The sequence below is a fragment of the Henckelia pumila genome, chromosome 3 (genome assembly GCF_033568475.1).
Source record: "Henckelia pumila isolate YLH828 chromosome 3, ASM3356847v2, whole genome shotgun sequence".
Taxonomy (NCBI): domain Eukaryota; kingdom Viridiplantae; phylum Streptophyta; class Magnoliopsida; order Lamiales; family Gesneriaceae; genus Henckelia; species Henckelia pumila.
In genome coordinates this window covers 119464027-119483003 of record NC_133122.1, presented here as the reverse complement: position 1 = coordinate 119483003, position 18977 = coordinate 119464027, and the positions used below count along the sequence as shown (strand labels likewise).

At 34.8% G+C, this 18977-nt stretch overlaps 2 protein-coding genes across 4 annotated transcripts; both read right to left on the bottom strand.

Moving 5' to 3' along the window:
* Positions 1–1567: 1567 nt before the first annotated feature.
* On the bottom strand, positions 1568–2059 carry LOC140889386 (uncharacterized). Its single transcript, XM_073297099.1, has one exon. It carries the CDS (start codon positions 2057–2059, stop codon positions 1568–1570), a length of 492 nt encoding a protein of 163 aa, XP_073153200.1.
* Positions 2060–15949: 13890 nt separating this feature from the next.
* On the bottom strand, positions 15950–18695 carry LOC140892690 (probable glycosyltransferase At5g03795). Of its 3 annotated transcripts, XM_073301650.1 has the most exons (5): positions 18391–18695; positions 18138–18310; positions 17690–18035; positions 16914–17588; positions 15950–16068 (listed from the first exon to the last, which is right to left on the bottom strand). In XM_073301650.1, exons 1-4 carry the CDS (start codon positions 18589–18591, stop codon positions 16914–16916), a joined length of 1395 nt encoding a protein of 464 aa, XP_073157751.1. In that variant the 5' UTR covers positions 18592–18695; the 3' UTR covers positions 15950–16068. The 3 variants fall into 3 exon arrangements, with proteins under 3 accessions (XP_073157751.1, XP_073157750.1, XP_073157752.1); XM_073301649.1 differs by lacking the exon at positions 15950–16068 and having other exon boundaries at positions 16819–17588; XM_073301651.1 differs by lacking the exon at positions 15950–16068 and having other exon boundaries at positions 16819–17588; positions 18138–18307.
* Between the last annotated feature and the right edge of the window lie 282 nt (positions 18696–18977).

Below are 18977 nucleotides of genomic sequence, written 5' to 3'. Positions count from 1 at the left end.
ATCCCACGAAGTAGCACAAAATGGATCTACTATCCAATTTGTCTCCCATTGTCTGCTTCACGTAAGCAGGACATCCCCATATTCTCAGATAAAAATATTTGGGAACCTTTCCCATCCATATCTCATATGGTGTTTTATCCTCTGCCTTTGTATGGACATTATTCAACAACATTTCCGCAGTTTCAAGCGCAAATCCCCAAAACGATCTAGGCAATTCAGTGAATCCCATCATAGAGCGAATCATGTCCATCAAAGTTCGATTTCGACGTTCAGAAACACCATTCAATTGTGGTGTTCCTGGTGGAGTCCACTGTGAGAGAATCACATTCTCTTTAAGATAGTCCAAAAATTCAGTACTCAAGTATTCTCCACCTCGATCAGATCGGAGTGTTTTAATACTTTTACCCAATTGTTTCTCTACTTCACATCTGAATTCTTTGAACTTTTCAAATGCTTCAGACTTGTATTTCATCAAATACACATACCCATACCTCGAAAAATCATCAGTAAAGGTAATGAAGTAGGACTGCCCATATTTAGTGCTAACATTTAGCGGGCCACATACATCTGTGTGGATCAAATCTAAAAGACCATGTGCACGTTCTACATTCCCATTAAAGGGAGTCTTGGTCATTTTTCCTTTCAGACAAGATTCACAAGTAGGTAGAGAGTTTATATCTGACATGTCGAACATGCCCTCTCCCACTAACTTGTGCATCCTTCTTTGAGAAATATGACCTAGTCTAGCGTGCCATATATGTGCAGGGTTTTGACTATCTTGTCTTCTTTTGTTTGTTGTTATTGTTTGGACATTGTTTAATGGAATATCTTTTAATTTTAAGTTATATAGATCGTTTTGTAATTCACCAGTTCCAATCAAACATTCATTCTTATATATAGTGCAAACACCTTTAGCAAAAATACAAGAATAATCATCTCTATCAAGCATAGAAATAGAAATAATGTTTTTAACCAAATCAGGAACATACAAAACATCTCTCAAAAGCAACTTAAAATCATTGTTTAATATTAAAATAATATCTCCTTTGGTCTTGGCAGCAACCCTTGCTCCATTTCCATGTCTTAGAAAGGTCTCACCTTCTCTAAGTTTCTTGCTTCTTGTCATCACCTGCAAATTATTGCATAGATGAGAACCACATCTGGTATCCAATACCCAAGAAGAAGAATTCATTGAGATATTAATTTCAATATAAAACATACCATGGCTAGAACGCTTCTGGGCAAGATATTCAGTGCAATTACGCCTCCAATGTCCAGGCTTGTTGCAGTGGAAACAGACTTGTTCTGATTTATTTGGCCTTTTGGGCCCTTGAGCAGGTTTCTTGTATGGCTTCTTATTAGGCTTGTTCTTAATTGCAGGGGCAGAACGCTTCTTTTCCTTGTTTTGGGTTCCCTTTTTTGTCCCAGACGACGAACCCAAAAGCAGAACAGGCTTTTCTTTCTTGATTGTGGCCTCATAATTAACAAGCATATTGACCAACTCTTCAAGGGTGGTCTCTATCTTGTTCATATTAAAATTAACCACAAATCCGTCGAACGAGGAAGGTTAAGACAACAAGAGAATATCAGTCGAGAGCTCATGAGGCCTAACCACATCGAGTCCCACTAATTTCTCAACTAACCCAATCATCCTAACACCATGCTCATGGACCGAAGCCCCTTCTCGCAAGCGTGTAGTCATGAGTTCTTTCACAGTTGCGTGTCTTTCTGATCGAGTTTGAACACCGTATAACTCTTTTAGATGAAAGTGAATGTCAGCAGCATTCACAGTATCCTCGAACCGCCTTTGCAGTTCATTCGACATAGAAGCCAGGATGTAGCTCTTAGCTTGGAGATCATGGTCCCACCATTTCTCAAGCTTGGCTAACTCAGTCTCACTGATGTTAGGAGCTGCTTCCTTCGGTGGCTTCTTTTCAAGAACATACGCAATCCTCTCAGAGTTCAGAACAATCTTTAGATTTCTTAGCCAGTCTTGATAATTAGGTCCGGTTAGCTTGTTTTGTTCGAGAATAGCAGAAAGTGGATTGCTTGTAGACATCTTAAACATACTAAAATTGAAAACAGATAATCGTTACTAATTATTTTAAAATAATTATAAGATATAAAATATGGACTTTAATTTTATAAATTTCCTCCCACTATTTTTACATTTTCACCACCCTCTGATGAAAACGGGAAATCATATTTCCTTAGTGAGCACGTAGAGTCCAATCTAGACAACTATGATCCCGAATAATATCAGCCAATCATAATTTTTAAAAGGTAAAGCCCAATTGCATCCCCATGCAACCTCTACGTGTTTCGTCTCACTCTTGATAAGGACCTAATAATATGACGTCGTTTATCTTCGAGTGTCAAGCCGGCCCATCAATGTTGAATCGTAGTGGACGGTCGCCATGAGTTTCCTCAATAATATGAGCCGAAGTCATGGGAGTTCCACCCAATTCACATCACCTATGTCAGTGGAAGTCACAGCTTTCCGGCGTCCAGGTCTCCCCAATAATATGAGCCAGACACTGACCGCGGGTAGCGTTCATCATGCAACCACCGTTGATGGAAGACAAGAATAAATTAAACTCTTTTAATTTTTACTTTTATGGCTTGATATAAATTTTGAATCATATTCAAAATAAGGGATTTTATTTTTGAAATTGTCTCATCATTTTATTTAAAATCGTGTGCCATGATTTTGTATGTTTGCCGGATTCATGCAACTATATTATCGAATAATATACATACATGCATATTACTATATATCGTATATATCATAATATGACAATTAAATAAGGATGATCGATTGCCAATACTATTTGATTCATGCGAGCCAAGCATGGATCAAGGTCCAAATCCTAGGTAAATGCAGGGATGCAAATGCAACTTATTACATAAGTTTCCAATATTTTATATGTCGTCATCTTGATCATCGGGCCCACCATCTTCCAATCTTGATCTCCCACTATTACAAATATTTACATTTGAATAGCCATGACACATAAGGGATACATATCAAGGGGTGGGAATGAGCCATAAACCAGGCTCACTTTAATTTTATCAAATAAAATTATACAAGTTGAGACATGAAAAATATTCTAACATACACCTAGCACATTGGTCATGGCTCTCGATCATCCTTCACGCATATAATATCACATATTATATAACTCATCAATTTTATGTATCTTGTAATTTTATCACTAACCGCAATAATTATTAAATGAATTAACAAATTAAATAAACTAATTGATTTTCTTGTAAAACCCTTTTACTATAAATAATTAAAATCATATTCTAATTATTTATTTCATAAAAAAATATTTTATAAAATCGCATCGGATCCGAAACTCTTTTCGAAAAATATGTATATGTGTAAGGCTGTCCGAAACATTTTCAGACTCACCCCTACACCTACTGACCGAACACTGCCCGAATAATTCGGCCCAATTGCTGTTTCGGTAATCATGCTTTGCATTAAATGCAAAGCATGATTACGATTATTATTTTATTATATATATGTATATATCTATATATGTTTATATATACATATCATAATGCATATATATACACATATCTATATATAATAATATATATAATAACAATATATATATATCTATATATGTATATATATCGTAATAAATATATACACATATCTATACATATATATAGTACTGTCAAACGGGCCGGCCCATGGCGGGGCGGGCTGGCCCACCAAAAACCCGCCATTTGGCGGGGCAAAGCGGGGCGAGACGGCCCACCAATTTGATGGACTGAAAAATCTCAACCCAACCCAACCCATGGCGGGTTGCGGGTTAGGCGGGCCAACCCACCAAAAAAAATTCAACAAAGTAAATCATACGACATGACCACATGTAACTAATTAATGATCATCATAATTCATAGTCCTCACCATAAAATAGTCCATAAAGCATAAATTTCAATAGTACATGACCAAATAATTCAACGAAGTAATTAAAATTTAAAAGAATTCATAAGCCAAAAGTTCAATAAAGTTAGTATTCTTCAAATTTCATCAACCATGATGTCATCCATATCAAATTCTTCTCCTTCATCGATTTTATATTCAGTGTCTTCATCAATATCCTCTTCAACATTGGATCCTTGATTGGACAAAGTTGATGTAATAATAGAAGTGCCTTCATTACCTTTATCTACAAATAAAATACACAAAAATAAAAGTAGTTAAAAATTAAAATCACAATAAATTAATATATCAATTTACAACTAAACCAAGACTCAAGAACATAATTAAAAAATTTGGAAGCAAAATTACCAATAGCAAAACCATGTAGCCAATTGCGAGTGCAAATAAGAGCTTGCATGTTTTCAGGAAGAGTGGAACTTCTATACTTAGTAAGAACACGACCACCAATAGAAAAAGCTTATTCTGATGCAACAGTAGTTATAGGAATAGCCAAAACATCACATGCCATAATTGAAAGGGTTGGGTACCGATGCTTTTGATTCTTCCAATGCTCCAAAACATCCAAATCTTGATTATATGCAAATTCAAGTTTTGGCTCCTCCAAATAGAGATCCAATTGGGATTTTCCAGCACTTGTAATTGTTTGGCTCTCATATGCCATCATTTCCTACATTAATTAGAATAATTATAACAAAAAATTATAAATCAATTACAGAATGCATGAAAAAAAATATTATAATACTTACATCAAAGATTCTTTTGCTCTTTCCTTTAACTCCTCCCACACTTTTCAAATGTAAGTGTGTGGTAAAAGATTGTGGTCGCGAAGAACTTGACTGGTTAGAATCAGAATATTGGTCAAAAAGCTTATACAATTTTGTCTTCACAAGTCTCATTTTCTGTTGGCATTTGACAAAATCACTCTCCACCTTCGAATAATAAAACTCCAACATTGAAAGCTTTATTCGTGGGTCAAGAATAGCCCCAAATGCAAGCACCGTGCTATACTGAGTCCAATACTTTTCAAACTTCTCCATAATTCTTGTACACATATTACTTATCACCTCATCTTCATTCAATAAGTTTTCCTTCAGCAAAACTTCAATCTTCCAAATTTGCATAAAATACAAATTTGACGTAGGATAAGAAAAACCAGAGATTAAATTTGTAGTGTCATAAAATGGCTCAAGGAACTCACATATTTTCTCTCCCCTTTGCCACTCTTCACTTGAAGGGCAAGATTTATAATTCTTATCATTGAATTGAAGAGAAGCAAAAGCTTTTTTTATATTTGAGAGCACTTTCCAACATTAAATATGTTGAGTTCCAACGAGTAGACAAATCCAATTGCAAGCCAATTCTACTATCAATGTTACCAACTGCTTGTACACATTCTTGAAACTTCTTCAACCTAGTCTCCGAACCCTTAACATACTTGACAGACTCTCTAATTTTATTCAAAGCAACAGTAGCAACTTTCAAACCTTCTTGGACAATTAGATTTAATATATGAGCGGAACAACAAACATGAAAAAACTCACCATCGCGCAATAAGCTATCATGCAAAGAAAGTTGCTCTTTCAAACGAACTTGCATGCTGTCATTATTAGATGCATTATCCAATGTTAAAGAGAAAATCTTTTTCTCAAAGCCCCATTCCTTCAAAAATTCAAACAATTTTGCAGCTAATTCCACTCCTGAGTGTGGAGGAGGCATATGAGAAAAATTAAGTATTTTACTGTTCAATTTTCAATCTTCATCAACAAAATGTGCAGTCAAGCAAATATAACTTTCACTAGTACATGCCGTCCACAAATCAGAAGTTAAACAAACTCTGTTATGAATAGTAGCCAAAACATGCTTAAGTTTCTGTTTCTCCCTTATATAGATTCGGTTAATATCAGAAACAACAGTGTTTCTAAAAATAAAAGTACCATCAGGATTTACATGCTTCATCCAAGCTCTAATACCAGAATATTCAACAAATGAAAATTGTAAATCATGTCTAATGATTGCACAAATCAGTAACTCACGACCAATCTTTTGGTCTACTTTCCGAGACTTCATCTTTCCATCTTCATCAAGAATCATTTGTCCTATATCATGGAACTTCAATTTTTTGCAAGTTTTAAGATGGCGCCACACACTACAAGAAAAATTCCCATCAACAACACTCAATAGACAACGTTTTTACGTCAAAATCGTTGTCTTTCACTTTATAACAATGGTTTTAGTTAAAACCATTGTGTTTTAGCGTTGTCTCAATAAAAAAGACAACATTTTATTTAAAACCGTTGTCGTTTTAGGCTATAAGACAACAGTTATTTAAAACTGTTGTCTATGAGCGTTTATTTTGGGCCTACGACAACGGTTTTGGAGGACTGTTGTCTATGAGCGTTTTTTTATTGAGAAAAGACAACAGTTTTATAAAACCGTTGTCTATGTCCGTTTTTTTAAGATAGAAGACAGCATATTTTAAGAGAGGTTGTCTTTGGGCTTTTATTGAAGCCCACTTCAATTGTAAAACGCCCAACTCTCATTCTCACACTTCAACCAATATGGCCTTCTCTTCGGCCATAACTCCAACCTCTTCCTTCTCCAGAGCAGCTCGGTCGGGCTTCAGTGGTGACTCTTCTCTATCTCTTGCATGGATTCATATCCCGGTTTTGGCCCATCTCATCCACCGTATGTACAGTGCTCCGCCATGGCCATAAGCCCTAAATCAAATCTCAGAAATTGTATTTAGGGCTTTTCATGACCTGTTTTTGCGTAAACTTTCACTCACAAAATTTTTCTTATTTATTACTGATATTAGGTCAATTATTGGGGTTTCAAGGTCGTGAGATGTTTGTGTTCGATCTTAGGAGAGTTTCGAACCTACCCAGCACCTTTTCAACATTTTTCGGAGGCGATTCAGAATTTTCCGGTGAGTATAGCCGCTTACTCAATTCCAGCTTTTTGTATTTTGAGTTTAAGGATTTTTAAGTGTTTTATTTCAACATATAATGTGAAAATCAAGTTGGTTTCGTGAGGTATACATTGCTCAAGGTCTGTTTCTGTGCGTGCAAATGGAATTCGATTCCAGCTAATTTTTTGGTCTTCTCGATGTTGTTTATTTTGAGTTCTAAGCGTGCAAATCGACTCTTTACCCGTCGTTTCAGTAAATTCCATTCCAAGAAGAATTAATGTGCAACTTTAATTTCATATTACGTTTTTTCCTTGTTTGAATTACATCCATATTTTCATAAAAATTACCATTTGTAGCTTGTGCTTGATGAATTTATGCATCGATTTCAAATTTTCTATTTCAACTTTCAAGTTCTTTTACTTTCTCTGCCGTTTATTTCAATCATTAAACTTAAATAAATCCACAATTGAAAAATTCTTCTGGTAGATTTCTTTACTGATCATGTCAAGACTTTGTTATTAGTTTTCTTGAATTAATTGCGAGTGTATGAGGAAATAACTTTGAAACCTGGCATAGACTTTTGCACTTAATTGATTAATCCATTAACTAGCTAAAACGTTTTTCTAATAGAATATACATGCTTATTAAAGTTCCGGGCTTGGGCTTCTTTAATTAATTATGTCGGTTTGTTTCCAACTAATATAATTAATATGCATGCATGAATACTCTCGCAGGAAGTTGGCACCTGAGGCATGCTGCTTTAATTAATATAGCTAGTACTGTGAACTATCGATATGATATGTGCATACCCTTTGCTATTTTTAGTTCCAAACTCTCATTTTCTTGAACGTAACAAAATAGAATGATTTGATGGAAGGAAGTGGTGACACAGAGTGTTCCAAGGTCACTAGCCCTTGTAGAGAAGACGATAAGTATACATCGATGGATGAAAACTGCAAGCTAAAAGATGGAGGAAGTTCAAGTAACAGCATAGTTGAAGAGATCATCAGCAACAAGAAGTCATTGGTGAGGCCTTATGTTCGATCGAAGTCGCCTAGGCTTCGGTGGACACTTGATCTTCATCTTCTCTTTGAGCAGGTTGTGGAAATGCTTGGAGGACAAGAGAGGAAAGGCTCGGAGGACAAGAGAGTGACTGAGTGAGATTTGAAAATCTCTTCATCGGTAAAATATATATATATATTGTTTTTGGGTTATTTATTATTTATGTTTCTTGTTTTTGGGGTTTTGTTGCAGGAGCAACACCAAAGTTAGTGATGCGGTTGATAAACATTAAAGGACTGAATATTGCACATGTCAAGAGCCATTTGCAAGTATGCATGAATTGGGTTATAATATTTAAATATATATATATTTTCTTTCAATTCTGGAGTTGGTGGTGATCAAATTTTATTTGTAATTCTGCAGATGTTCAGGAGCAAGAAAATTGAAGAACCCAATCAAGGTACCTCTATATATAGTTAGCTTCTTTCAAGCTCTAATTAATATCGATGGATCGGCTCCATTTTCAAACCTGATTTAACAAGTGTTTCGAGCTTTCTGTATCTTTAGCAATACTGGTTCATTGCAGGGATCATAGATCACAGGTTTCTCCAAAACCGATTACATCGGAATATATATTGTAGCCCGAGCCAATTCCCTATACTCTCAAGTTGTCATCATGAAAGGCATGATCAGTACTATAACTTTAGGTATCTGATCTTTATTAATTAGATTGTGGCTAGCTAGCTCTTCTTTTTATTCCTAATTCTAAAAACAACCAGCTTTGATTAATTACTAATCGAATTCAAGGTTTAGAGCTGGAGATGCTTCTTGGAATGGTAATACATATAATAAGACAATACCATGATTTTATTACGTTTTTTTCTTGTTTGAATTACATCCATATTTTCATAAAAATTACCCGTTGGTAGCTTTTGCTTGATGAATTTATGCATCGATTTCAAATTTTCTGTTTCAACTTTCAAGTTCTTTTACTTTCTCTGTCGTTTATTTCAATCATTAAACTTAAATAAATCCACAATTGAAAAATTCTTCTGCTTTATCAGAGAGTTGAGCAAAATGGAAGCAGATCATGACTTGGGTAGGCTATATCTTACAGGCGATGAGGCGGACACTATAATTCCATCCTGCCCTCAGATGAGAGAGGTCCCGAAAAGCACACGTAAAATCGCAAAGCTGATGGTGTTCGATTATCGAGATGTGCTGTGGAATAAGATGTTGAACTGCTACAAGTGTGAGATTCTAGCTGGGTTTGTGAGGTATGTAAGCTAAAGTTCGTGATGTATACGACGAATAATTCAACAATAGTTATACCCAGAGTTCTGCTTCTTTGTGCATGTTCTATCCATTTGAAGCGTTGCGTACACATATGGGGAGATGGATCTTATGATTCTGCTAATTTTTAAACTGAGAAGCAAATGAGCAGAATAGAAAAGGTTTCTTTAAATACTATTTTTAATATTATTCAATGCATGGGATAAAATATATATTGAGCTTATTCCCATCGATCTGACCAAATGGGAAAATGTTAAATTTGTAGCGCCTTCGAGAATATCGTTTTTTAAAAATATAATAAGATTAATAATAAGATTAATAATAATAATAATAATAATAATAATGCATATATATGATGCGTAATCATTAACTATTAGCTGAATATCCATTTGGTGATCATTAATTCACGCATTCCTTTTTGTTTTAGTTTTTTGGAAGTTGGATTTATGCTGGATTCTTTTTTAAAAAATTAAGATTAATGTTTTTCTGCGAAGATTTACAAGAAGCTTGAGTTAGTCTTGTAACATGCAGTGACAGAGGACTTTGCTTGTCCATTTAATTGCTTCGTCAAATGTGCAAGTTTTAAGGTATGTTTCATGTTGTTACTTCCTTTAGTTTTTGAAGCATATGTGAATTGATTCTTGAGGTAATTTATATATTTAAAGGGCCTGAGATATCAATTATGCTCCACTCAGGATCTTTTTAACTTTGAATTCTAGGTTATTAAACCTAAATAAATTTTATAGTTTTTTTTTATTTTTTGAACTTTTTGTAGTTGATACATAGATTTTCTCTAAACTAATTTATGAGTTTGAAAATATTATTTGTTAATGCAAAAGACAATTTGGTTTATAATTATGGTTTCTAATTTATATTATATATTTTTATTTTGAACATGGGTCTTCAAGAGTATTGGGAAAAATTCTGGGAAGCTGAAAAAAATAGAAAGAATTCAGCAAGTGAAGGAGCTCTGGGAGTTGCAGTGCAGCCTCTTTATATTTGGTTATTAGTATATTCTTGTCACTTTTTTGGTTGTATTATTTTTTAGAATGTTGTAAATCTTATTTTTAAAGGTTATAAAATTGTTTATTAAATTTTATTTTTGTATTTTGAATAATTTATAATACTGCAAATTTGTGTATTAAATTTTAATTTTTTTTGTTATTTATCTGAAAAAGACAACGTTTTTTAACTGTTGTCGTAGATAGTTTAAAACGGTTGTTAAAAGTCTTGTTATTTAAAAAACGCGCTCAAAGACAACAGTAAAAAACCGTTGTCATTGAAAGAAAAGACAACGGTTTTTCACCGTTGTAAAACTGTTGTCTTTTCCTTAAGAGACAACGGTTAAAAACCGTTGTCTTTGAGCGCTCTCTTTAACAACACAAGCTTTAACAACAGTTTTTTATTGCCTTTAACAACGGATAAAAGCCGTTGTTGTTTTACATTTTTCTTGTAGTGACAATGTAGAAGTCCCATATTGTTTACCACCACATTTATAATGTTTTTTGCACCCATTACATTCAGCTTTATCTGTATTATCAATCCCTTTGAGTTTCTTAAAATGAATCCAAATATCAGAAGTTTCTTTAGACTTTTTAGTTGACACTTCATCATGCTTAGCACTTTCCAAGTCATCAACATCTAAATTAATACCTTGATTTTGTGATGAGCCCATTTCAAATATTAATCTGTAATTAGAAAAATAATAACAATAAGTTTCAACCAATCAATATAATTTTCAAAACTACATCCACTTGGAATAAAAATCATAATGTTCGGTTAATTCTTTAAGTGGGTTTCGAATTTCAATTGTTTTTTATTGGGCTTTATCAAATATTAATCTGTAATTAGAAAAATAATAACAATAAGTTTCAACCAATCAATATAAATTTCAAAACTGCATCCACTTGGAATAAAAATCAGAATATTCGGTTAATTTTTTAAGTGGGTTTCGAATTTCAATTGTTTTTTATTGGGCTTTATCATCTAATACACAATCAAACATCTTAAGTGAGTATTAACTTTGAGCCTATACTTCTAGTTCTTCGGTTTATATGTGTAAGGAAAATTATTTATCTAAACAAAATATCATCACTGGAAAATTGGAGTCGGAGGAACGAGCCACGCATTCACGCCCCTTTTTGGTTCCATTTCTCGAGTTTCTTGCACAAAAAAAACAACATAAGCTTTTCTTCTCCATTAAGATTTCAGCAACCCACGGCCATGATACTGAAATAATTAATAATAACACTAATAAAGATTCAAAGTAAAATAGAGAGTACTGTACATACGGACTACAAGTCTACAAGACTACAACCGAGCTATGATTGATGAACTCCCGGAGTTGCAAGCGGCTAGACAGCGGCGTGCGGTGGGCTATAGCGGAGTGTGATGGTGTGGTACTATTGAGTATTGATGCCCTCGGTTGATACTTGATAGTGCAGATTTCAGACCATATAGAATCGAAATGGCGAGAGGAAGAAATGAAAAGAGGAACAGATGACGGCTGATGGAGAGAAAAAACAAACAAGACTGTGAACAAAATTAGGTCATGCCCATATTATTTTATGTTTTCTAACATAAATTTAATTTTTAATTTTTTAATTTTTTTAATCTGAACCCGCGGGCCAACCCGAGTCCGCCAAGCCCGCCCCGCCCAAGCCCGCGGTCCGCACGGGCTGACCCGTGTAGGCCCGCTATCAAATGGGTTGCCAAAATGGCAACCCAACCCACCTAAATTACTTGGCGGGGCGGGCCAACCCGACAGGCCCGACCCAAGTTGACGGCTCTACATATATAAGATAATAATAATATATATCCATATATATATATTATTATTATATATATCTATATACGTACATATATATATATCTTAATATATATATATATACATACAATCATGATCCACTGCACACCAGTGTGCAGGAATTTTGTGTGCACCGCGTGATGTTCGCGCGAACATCTGAAAAAAAAATCAAATGTTCGCGGGAACATCACATGGTGTACAAAAAATCCCTGCACACTGGTGTGCAGGGAAACAAAATTATACATACATATATCTATATATTTTATAATATATATCTATATACGTACATATATATGTATCGTAATATATATATATATATACATACATATATCTATATATATATTTTAAATTCTATAAAAATAAATTTTATGGTGTAGCGATTTTGAAATATTTTTTTATGCGGTTAGAAATTAAAAATACTCAACATGAAATAAACCATACGATATAGAGAACTTGGCTCTGATACCACTGTTGGATCTCGGATCTCTAACGTGCCCAAAACGCAGCGGAAGTTTAAAAATTAATTTTGACGTTCAAAATTTTCTTGGGCACTCATACAGTTTAAATAAATTTGCGTAGGGTGTTAAAGATTTATACCTATCAATCATAAAAGATTGACGATGGCTCCAACTATTTCGAAAAATCGAAAATAGCTCTTCTTGTATATCCCTACGAACCATCAACTGGATTTTTCACCTTTCTTCAAATCAGGTCCATAACCGGATTTCCTGTTCCTCTTCTAATTCGCATTTAAAAGAAGAAGAAATTTAACGAATAGAAAAATTGAATTTAAGAATTGATCGTATCAATTCTTCAGACCAGAGCGAAACAGAGAGAGCAGAGAGGAAGCCGAAGGAAAAACCAAGCAATCAATCTCTCTATTATTGCAATTCACAATTGCAATGTATTTAATGAGTTGTCTCCCGACAACTCATTAAATTATTTTTCTTTCTTTTTTTTATTTAATATAATAATATAATATATATATATATATAATATATTATTATAAACATAAGGTCCCACACCCATAAATATATATTTATTATATATATCCTTATATATATATATATCGTATATATATATATCTATATATATGTATTTATATATATATTGAGTGAGTCCTTAAATTCGAGTCCAACTCGAAAAAATTAATTAAACTCTTTTAATTAATTTTTTCTCTCAAAATTTCTATAAGCTTTTATAAACCATTTATAAAGTTTATCTATCGATTCAGTCAAATTTGTTTATCATAAATTCAACTCTTTGAATTTATTATCTCAACGGGAACAGGAAAACCAGTACTTGTGTAACCCTCAATGGTTCAGGGATACAGCTAGCTGTGGGTCCAGGCTTACCCTTATTAGCCTAATTCTATGCATCAACTTCTTGATCATAAAATGTCAGAACTCATTTCTGATTTAACCCATCGAATCATGGTAAGAGCGTTAAGTAACACCGCCCCATGATTCCCTAGGTATCACTGATAGTGTCTGCAAGAACCAGTCGATTATGGTTAACGTAAAGTACAGTCCCTTCATCTCATATATCCCGATCGAAACTGCAACCATTGGTTCATCGAGGGTTGCATGTGAATTTCGATAACGATGTGATGCTTTTAGAATACATAGTGGCATCGCATGTGTAACTTGGTAAACATTTTACTCTACTACACATCTTACACTCTGGCCAGAGATTACATGCACTATTATCTCACTTGATCACATAGGATATCCACACCCGTAGGTGAGCAGTGAATCCCCGACTACAATGCACTGGCTCCTACATGTGTCGCAACTGTACCCAACTTCGCCACCTGATGACCCTCATAGAGTTGGTAAATGAGTCAAAGTAAAGTCCTAGCATGTAGAGCCTCAGTGTTGTTCCGGGTCGTAAGGACTAATGGTGTACAACCATAACCACGGACTAATCCACTTGATGAATGATAACCACTTGGGAAGTCCGAGGGAGGGTAGTTCAGTGAACTCATCGTATGAGCACCAATCTGTATGATTGAACATTCCTATGTCCATACCAATGAAACGTGGTACACATCATTACAGATTCTAGTCTCGAGCTCGAGCGATCCTTATCCTTATTTTGGACTGCCCAATCGACTAGGAACTTGATTTAGAATATACAGTAATTAATAATATGTGTTTCATGATTGTCATCATATGTACAACCTCATATCTTACTATAGTATATTCAAGGTTTTTATCTATGCAACTTGCATGAGTATAAAGATAAAGAAAATGCCAGATAAAAGATTAATTATATTAAAATAAAGATTTTTATTATACTTGAGTCAATAAAATCCCTGACCAACATTTGGCTTGCAGGGCATCTACTCTAACATTTATATAGGAGTTTGAATTGTGATTTTTCTTTGATGATTAATTAAGTATTAACTTTGTCTTTTCCATTAATTCATTTCCATCTATTCGGTTGTTTTAAGAAGTATTTACATTTAATTTTTTACGTCTTGATTTCGTATTCTCTTTCTATTCCAAACCAGAAATCACATGGGGTGAGTCGAAAATCAGGAGGTGTCTTATCGACAACCTCCTGAAATCTATAGCCTCGTCAGAGGATTTGTTTTTCTAAATTGATCAATTGCAGAACATGCATGCTTCAGGAATCGATGGGCAGGGAGCTAATGTTACTAGCTGCTGAACATGGAACCAATCTCACTTTTCGGTTTCACAGGGTCCTTTCTCTCCTTTTTTTTTCCTCAGATTTTTATGTGTTTTCTGATCTTCTTGTGTTTGGTTTACGGTTTTTGGTGGCATGGGGTTTGAATTTATTGTTTTCTAAACTTTCAGGAGATGAATTAGTTGGACCATAGGGGATGATTAATCCAAAGTGAAAATGAGATATTTTTTTTCCTCGACTTGTGGTAGTGCATGTTTTCTTGATTATGAATTTAGATTCATTGCTATGGTATTTTGTATTTTATTGCAGATAGATTTGAAGGATAAGCCTACCCTTGAGAAGCTTTTTGCTACTGAAGAAATGAGACTTTAGTTGGGTTTGTATTATTTTATTATTTTATCCTCAAATGGTTATCTGATTTCGGTGGTAGTTTAAGAAGAATCTGGATTTATGGATCGCAGTTTCATCATAGAAATTTTCATATTCCTGCTTTCCATTAGTTACATGTATCGTTATTCTCCAATTAACCGAAGGGGCATATAGTTCTGCATGTCTTCAGTAGCTTCTGAACAATTGGATTTGAGCATTGGCTTTTGACCATACAATTTGAATATCAAATTCAAATTTTTTGATCTGATCGGTGCCAATTTCCGAGAGAATCCGTGCATTTCCAATTAGATGTATTCATTGGCAAAAATCACTACAAGAAAAACGGTCATTAACAACGGTTATTAACCGTTGTTGTAGGCCCCAGAGAACTGTTGTTAAAAGAACTGTTGTTGAAAGGGGCGCTCATAGACAACGGTTAAAAACTGTTGTCTTTGGATATACGACAATAGTTGTGCAACGGTTTTTCACTGTTGTGGTTTTGTATATTTGACAACAGTTTGACAACATTTTTAATGTGTTGTCTTTGGGTGATATAGACAATGGTTTTACAACATTTTTACACCGTTGTCTTTGGGTGCAATAAACAACAGTTTTACAACAAATAAAAACCGTTGTTATCACTTGAGATTGACAACACTTTGACAATGTGAAAAATCCGTTGTCTTTTAGGCAAAAATATTTTTTTTATTAATAATGAAATTATAAATACTTTTGATTTATATTTAATATTTAATACTTAAATTATTTTATAATTAAGAAAAAAAACTTTGAAGTAATTAAAACAGTTTATATAAAATAAAACTAAACATCACCAAAATAGCATTAATTAAGAAAATACATCTTTGAATTACAATAGACGATTTATCAAAAAATTCACAATCTACCATTAACTAAACGAGACATAAAATATGCCAAAAAGTTTTGAACCAAGTTTACAAAACGAAAAAAACACCCAAAAAGATAGATAATCGTGCATATCAAACCCAAAATATCTTGCTTTGCTGATAAACTTTCTCCAGTACTTGTGCATCTTCTAAGATATCATTCCATGCATTCCTATAGAGAAGAATAAATAAAGTTAATGAAGTCACAATAGTCTCATAACATCCCAAAAAAAATCTCCAAACAACTCCACAAAATACCAAGTCTGCAATGAGTTGAATAAAATTTGATAATGAACATGATATTCTCGAGAAAGCCACAAGCATTCTCCACAAAAGAAGCAAACTCAAAACAACCCTCAGCACTTTCCAAAACCGCTCCACACAGCCCCAGAACAGCCTCCCAAGGAAGTATTGATAAGTTGAGGATCTTACTCAATATAAGGATCAATCTCAATATCATTTGTCAATACGTAAAGATGTGCTTGCTGCAACTCATTATGACTAGCGGAGTGCACAATTGCTTTTGACAAAGGCTTGGTGCGTTGTACTTCACGGTCCCTTGATGGTATCCTAATTGTGTGGACATTAGAAAGATAGTCTGAGCGTGCGTGCGAAGAGTTTTGAATATCTGAAATTTTTTACAAATTAAGAACTTCTACCAAACTAAAACCGTTCTAACATTTCTCCCTCTCCCTCTTGTGAACTTGTAATTTCTTGATCCTTTGAAATTCAATGAAATGTAAACTTTGATACACTTATTTGTCCACGTGCAACGCACGCATATTTATCTAGTATATATATATATATGAACCTAATAGAAAGGTAAATGGAAAGAAGGGTAAAATCGTAAATCAACCGTAGAAAACTCAAATTTTTATATAAAATAAAATATTGATATCGATAAACAGCACATAGAATATGATTACATCAAACATTTCATTACAATAAGATAGTTAGATTGGAATTTAGGCAGCAAAATGAGTAAGAATTCCTACACTATTGCAAATTGCAACTCACTCAAGTTTCATGTGCATCATTAAGCTGAATATTTATCCTCCTCAGCCACACCGAATGGAGGATCATATGAAAAACGTCGAACCGTTTCGGCGGAAAATTAACCTCGAAATGTCTCCTTACTATAACACCCACCCTTTGCATTTCCATGTACTTACCTGCAGGAATGGCAGTTAAAATCTTCTTCAGATCAGCAATCTCATTCACCTGAACATCAACCGAAAATGTGCCCCAATCCAAAACGTCGTCAAACGGTTTAGCATAATTGTCCTTGAGTAGCACAGGGACGCATCCCATGTACAGGGCTTCCACCATTCTTGGGCTAGCTACTTCCCATCCACTGGGACAGATGCAATACTTGCTCTTCCGGAACATTCCGTAGTAAGACACGTTCCTCGGTAGGTACTCGTGGATGCGCACGTCTGGATCTTTATCTTTCCACTTCTCCATTAGAGCTTGCCTAATGTCACCATGGATGCCGCCAGCGTAGAAAACTAGAACAGAACGCTCTGTAGGCCCCGGTCCCCCTATCAGCCCATCCATCGTGCCATCGGGGAGATATATCTCTGGCATGGAGACATCAGTGGAGAGCTTGAATCCTTCTGTAATGTTCGCATTACATAGAACTCGAATCGAGTTCTTGTATAGGTAAGGCACGCCATGAGAAATAGTCGGTCCCTATCAAGATTCAAGAAGTTTCACAATGATTCAGCCGTTTGTAGCCTAGACGTACATACACAGTTTTTGATGAAACGAGAAAATCAAGAGGTGGTACGTACCCAATCATGGCAAGCAAGAATGAAATGATCGTGCCCGAGTGTTCGATTCCAGTAAGGATACTTGGTCGCTATGAGATTCACATAATCACTTGCTACGTTCTGCAACGGACTCCAAGCACGGTTGCCTCGCTCATACGCGAACGTGGCTACGGATTGCATACTTATTGGCACGAAATAAACATGTGCCTGTCTAGGATCTCCGGTGCGGAATCGGCTGATTTCAAGTTGATGAATGAGTATACCTTCAATGCCAAGAATCCCAAGGCTCTTGCTGTAATGGAACAGAGGTGGCTCCCCATCTTCGTACACGTATATTTTGAACAAGCTCTCCATTTCTATGTAGCTCCTACACAGGTTCGGATATTAATATCGAATCAGATTCTTAATTAATTGGACACCTTAACTTTATCAAGTCATCCACGTAACGTTTTCAAGATCAAACTATTACCTGTGAAAAGATATGGGATCTCTATACACAGGGCCAGTGGGAACATAGTCTGGATCATACGACGTTTCGTTGTTTCGTCGAGCTTCTTGAATTGTTGCCCGAGCTCGAGCTAGACCGCCCTCCACCTTCTCCAAATCGCTGAATTCTCTCGTGTATTGATTCTCCGTCATCTGCTATACATTTCATAACTAGTCCATATTTAGCAAAGTTTTAACCATGGCAGAGGTGATTGAAACTAAAAGTGTGGCCTTACCGGTGGTGGCTGATCCACCTCAGGCGCAGCGGCCGGAGACGGCCCACTAACGTCTGAAGGCTTCACTCCTTTCTTCGATATTGCAGAAGATGATGATGGGAGCCAGCTAGAAGGCTTCTGGTTCAGTATAATCACAAGCCCACATAGCAAAATCAGGGGAAATATTACAAAATACACAAGCTTCGAAGATGAATCCGTCATTTTTTCACTGAACAATATTCTTTGAAGTGAAGATATGAAAATTCAGGCTTGGGATCTTTTCTTCTGGAATAAGAGGATTTACGTTAGCAGATGAAGAAGGAGCCAACGTGTGGCAAGTTGATGAAGTTAACAACGTTGGATGGAAACGTTGTCCAAATTTAACATTTCAAGAAATAACATTTAAATGAGTCAAAATCAAACTATTATATAATAATATATACATGGAGAATATATATTTTATTCTTCACATAATTATATTGTTTTAGTCAGAAGCTAAATCGTATACTCAATATGTTATTGTAAATTATCTTTTAATAATTGGCAATCAAAATAATGATTTCTCTCCTTCATCGACAATATTTAATTTTATTATTATTCTAACTTGT

What these genes read in the sequence shown, in the direction of transcription:
- LOC140892690 (XM_073301650.1), bottom strand. Translation starts at nt 18,591, where the DNA reads ATGACGGATTCATCTTCGAAGCTTGTGTATTTTGTAATATTTCCCCTG. An exon ending in AGGTGGATCAGCCACCACCG is followed by an intron (nt 18,311 to 18,390) that starts GTAAGGCCACAC and finishes TGAAATGTATAG; the next exon opens with CAGATGACGGAGAATCAATA. An exon ending in GATCCCATATCTTTTCACAG is followed by an intron (nt 18,036 to 18,137) that starts GTAATAGTTTGA and finishes GAACCTGTGTAG; the next exon opens with GAGCTACATAGAAATGGAGA.
- LOC140889386 (XM_073297099.1), bottom strand. Translation starts at nt 2,059, where the DNA reads ATGTCTACAAGCAATCCACTTTCTGCTATTCTCGAACAAAACAAGCTA.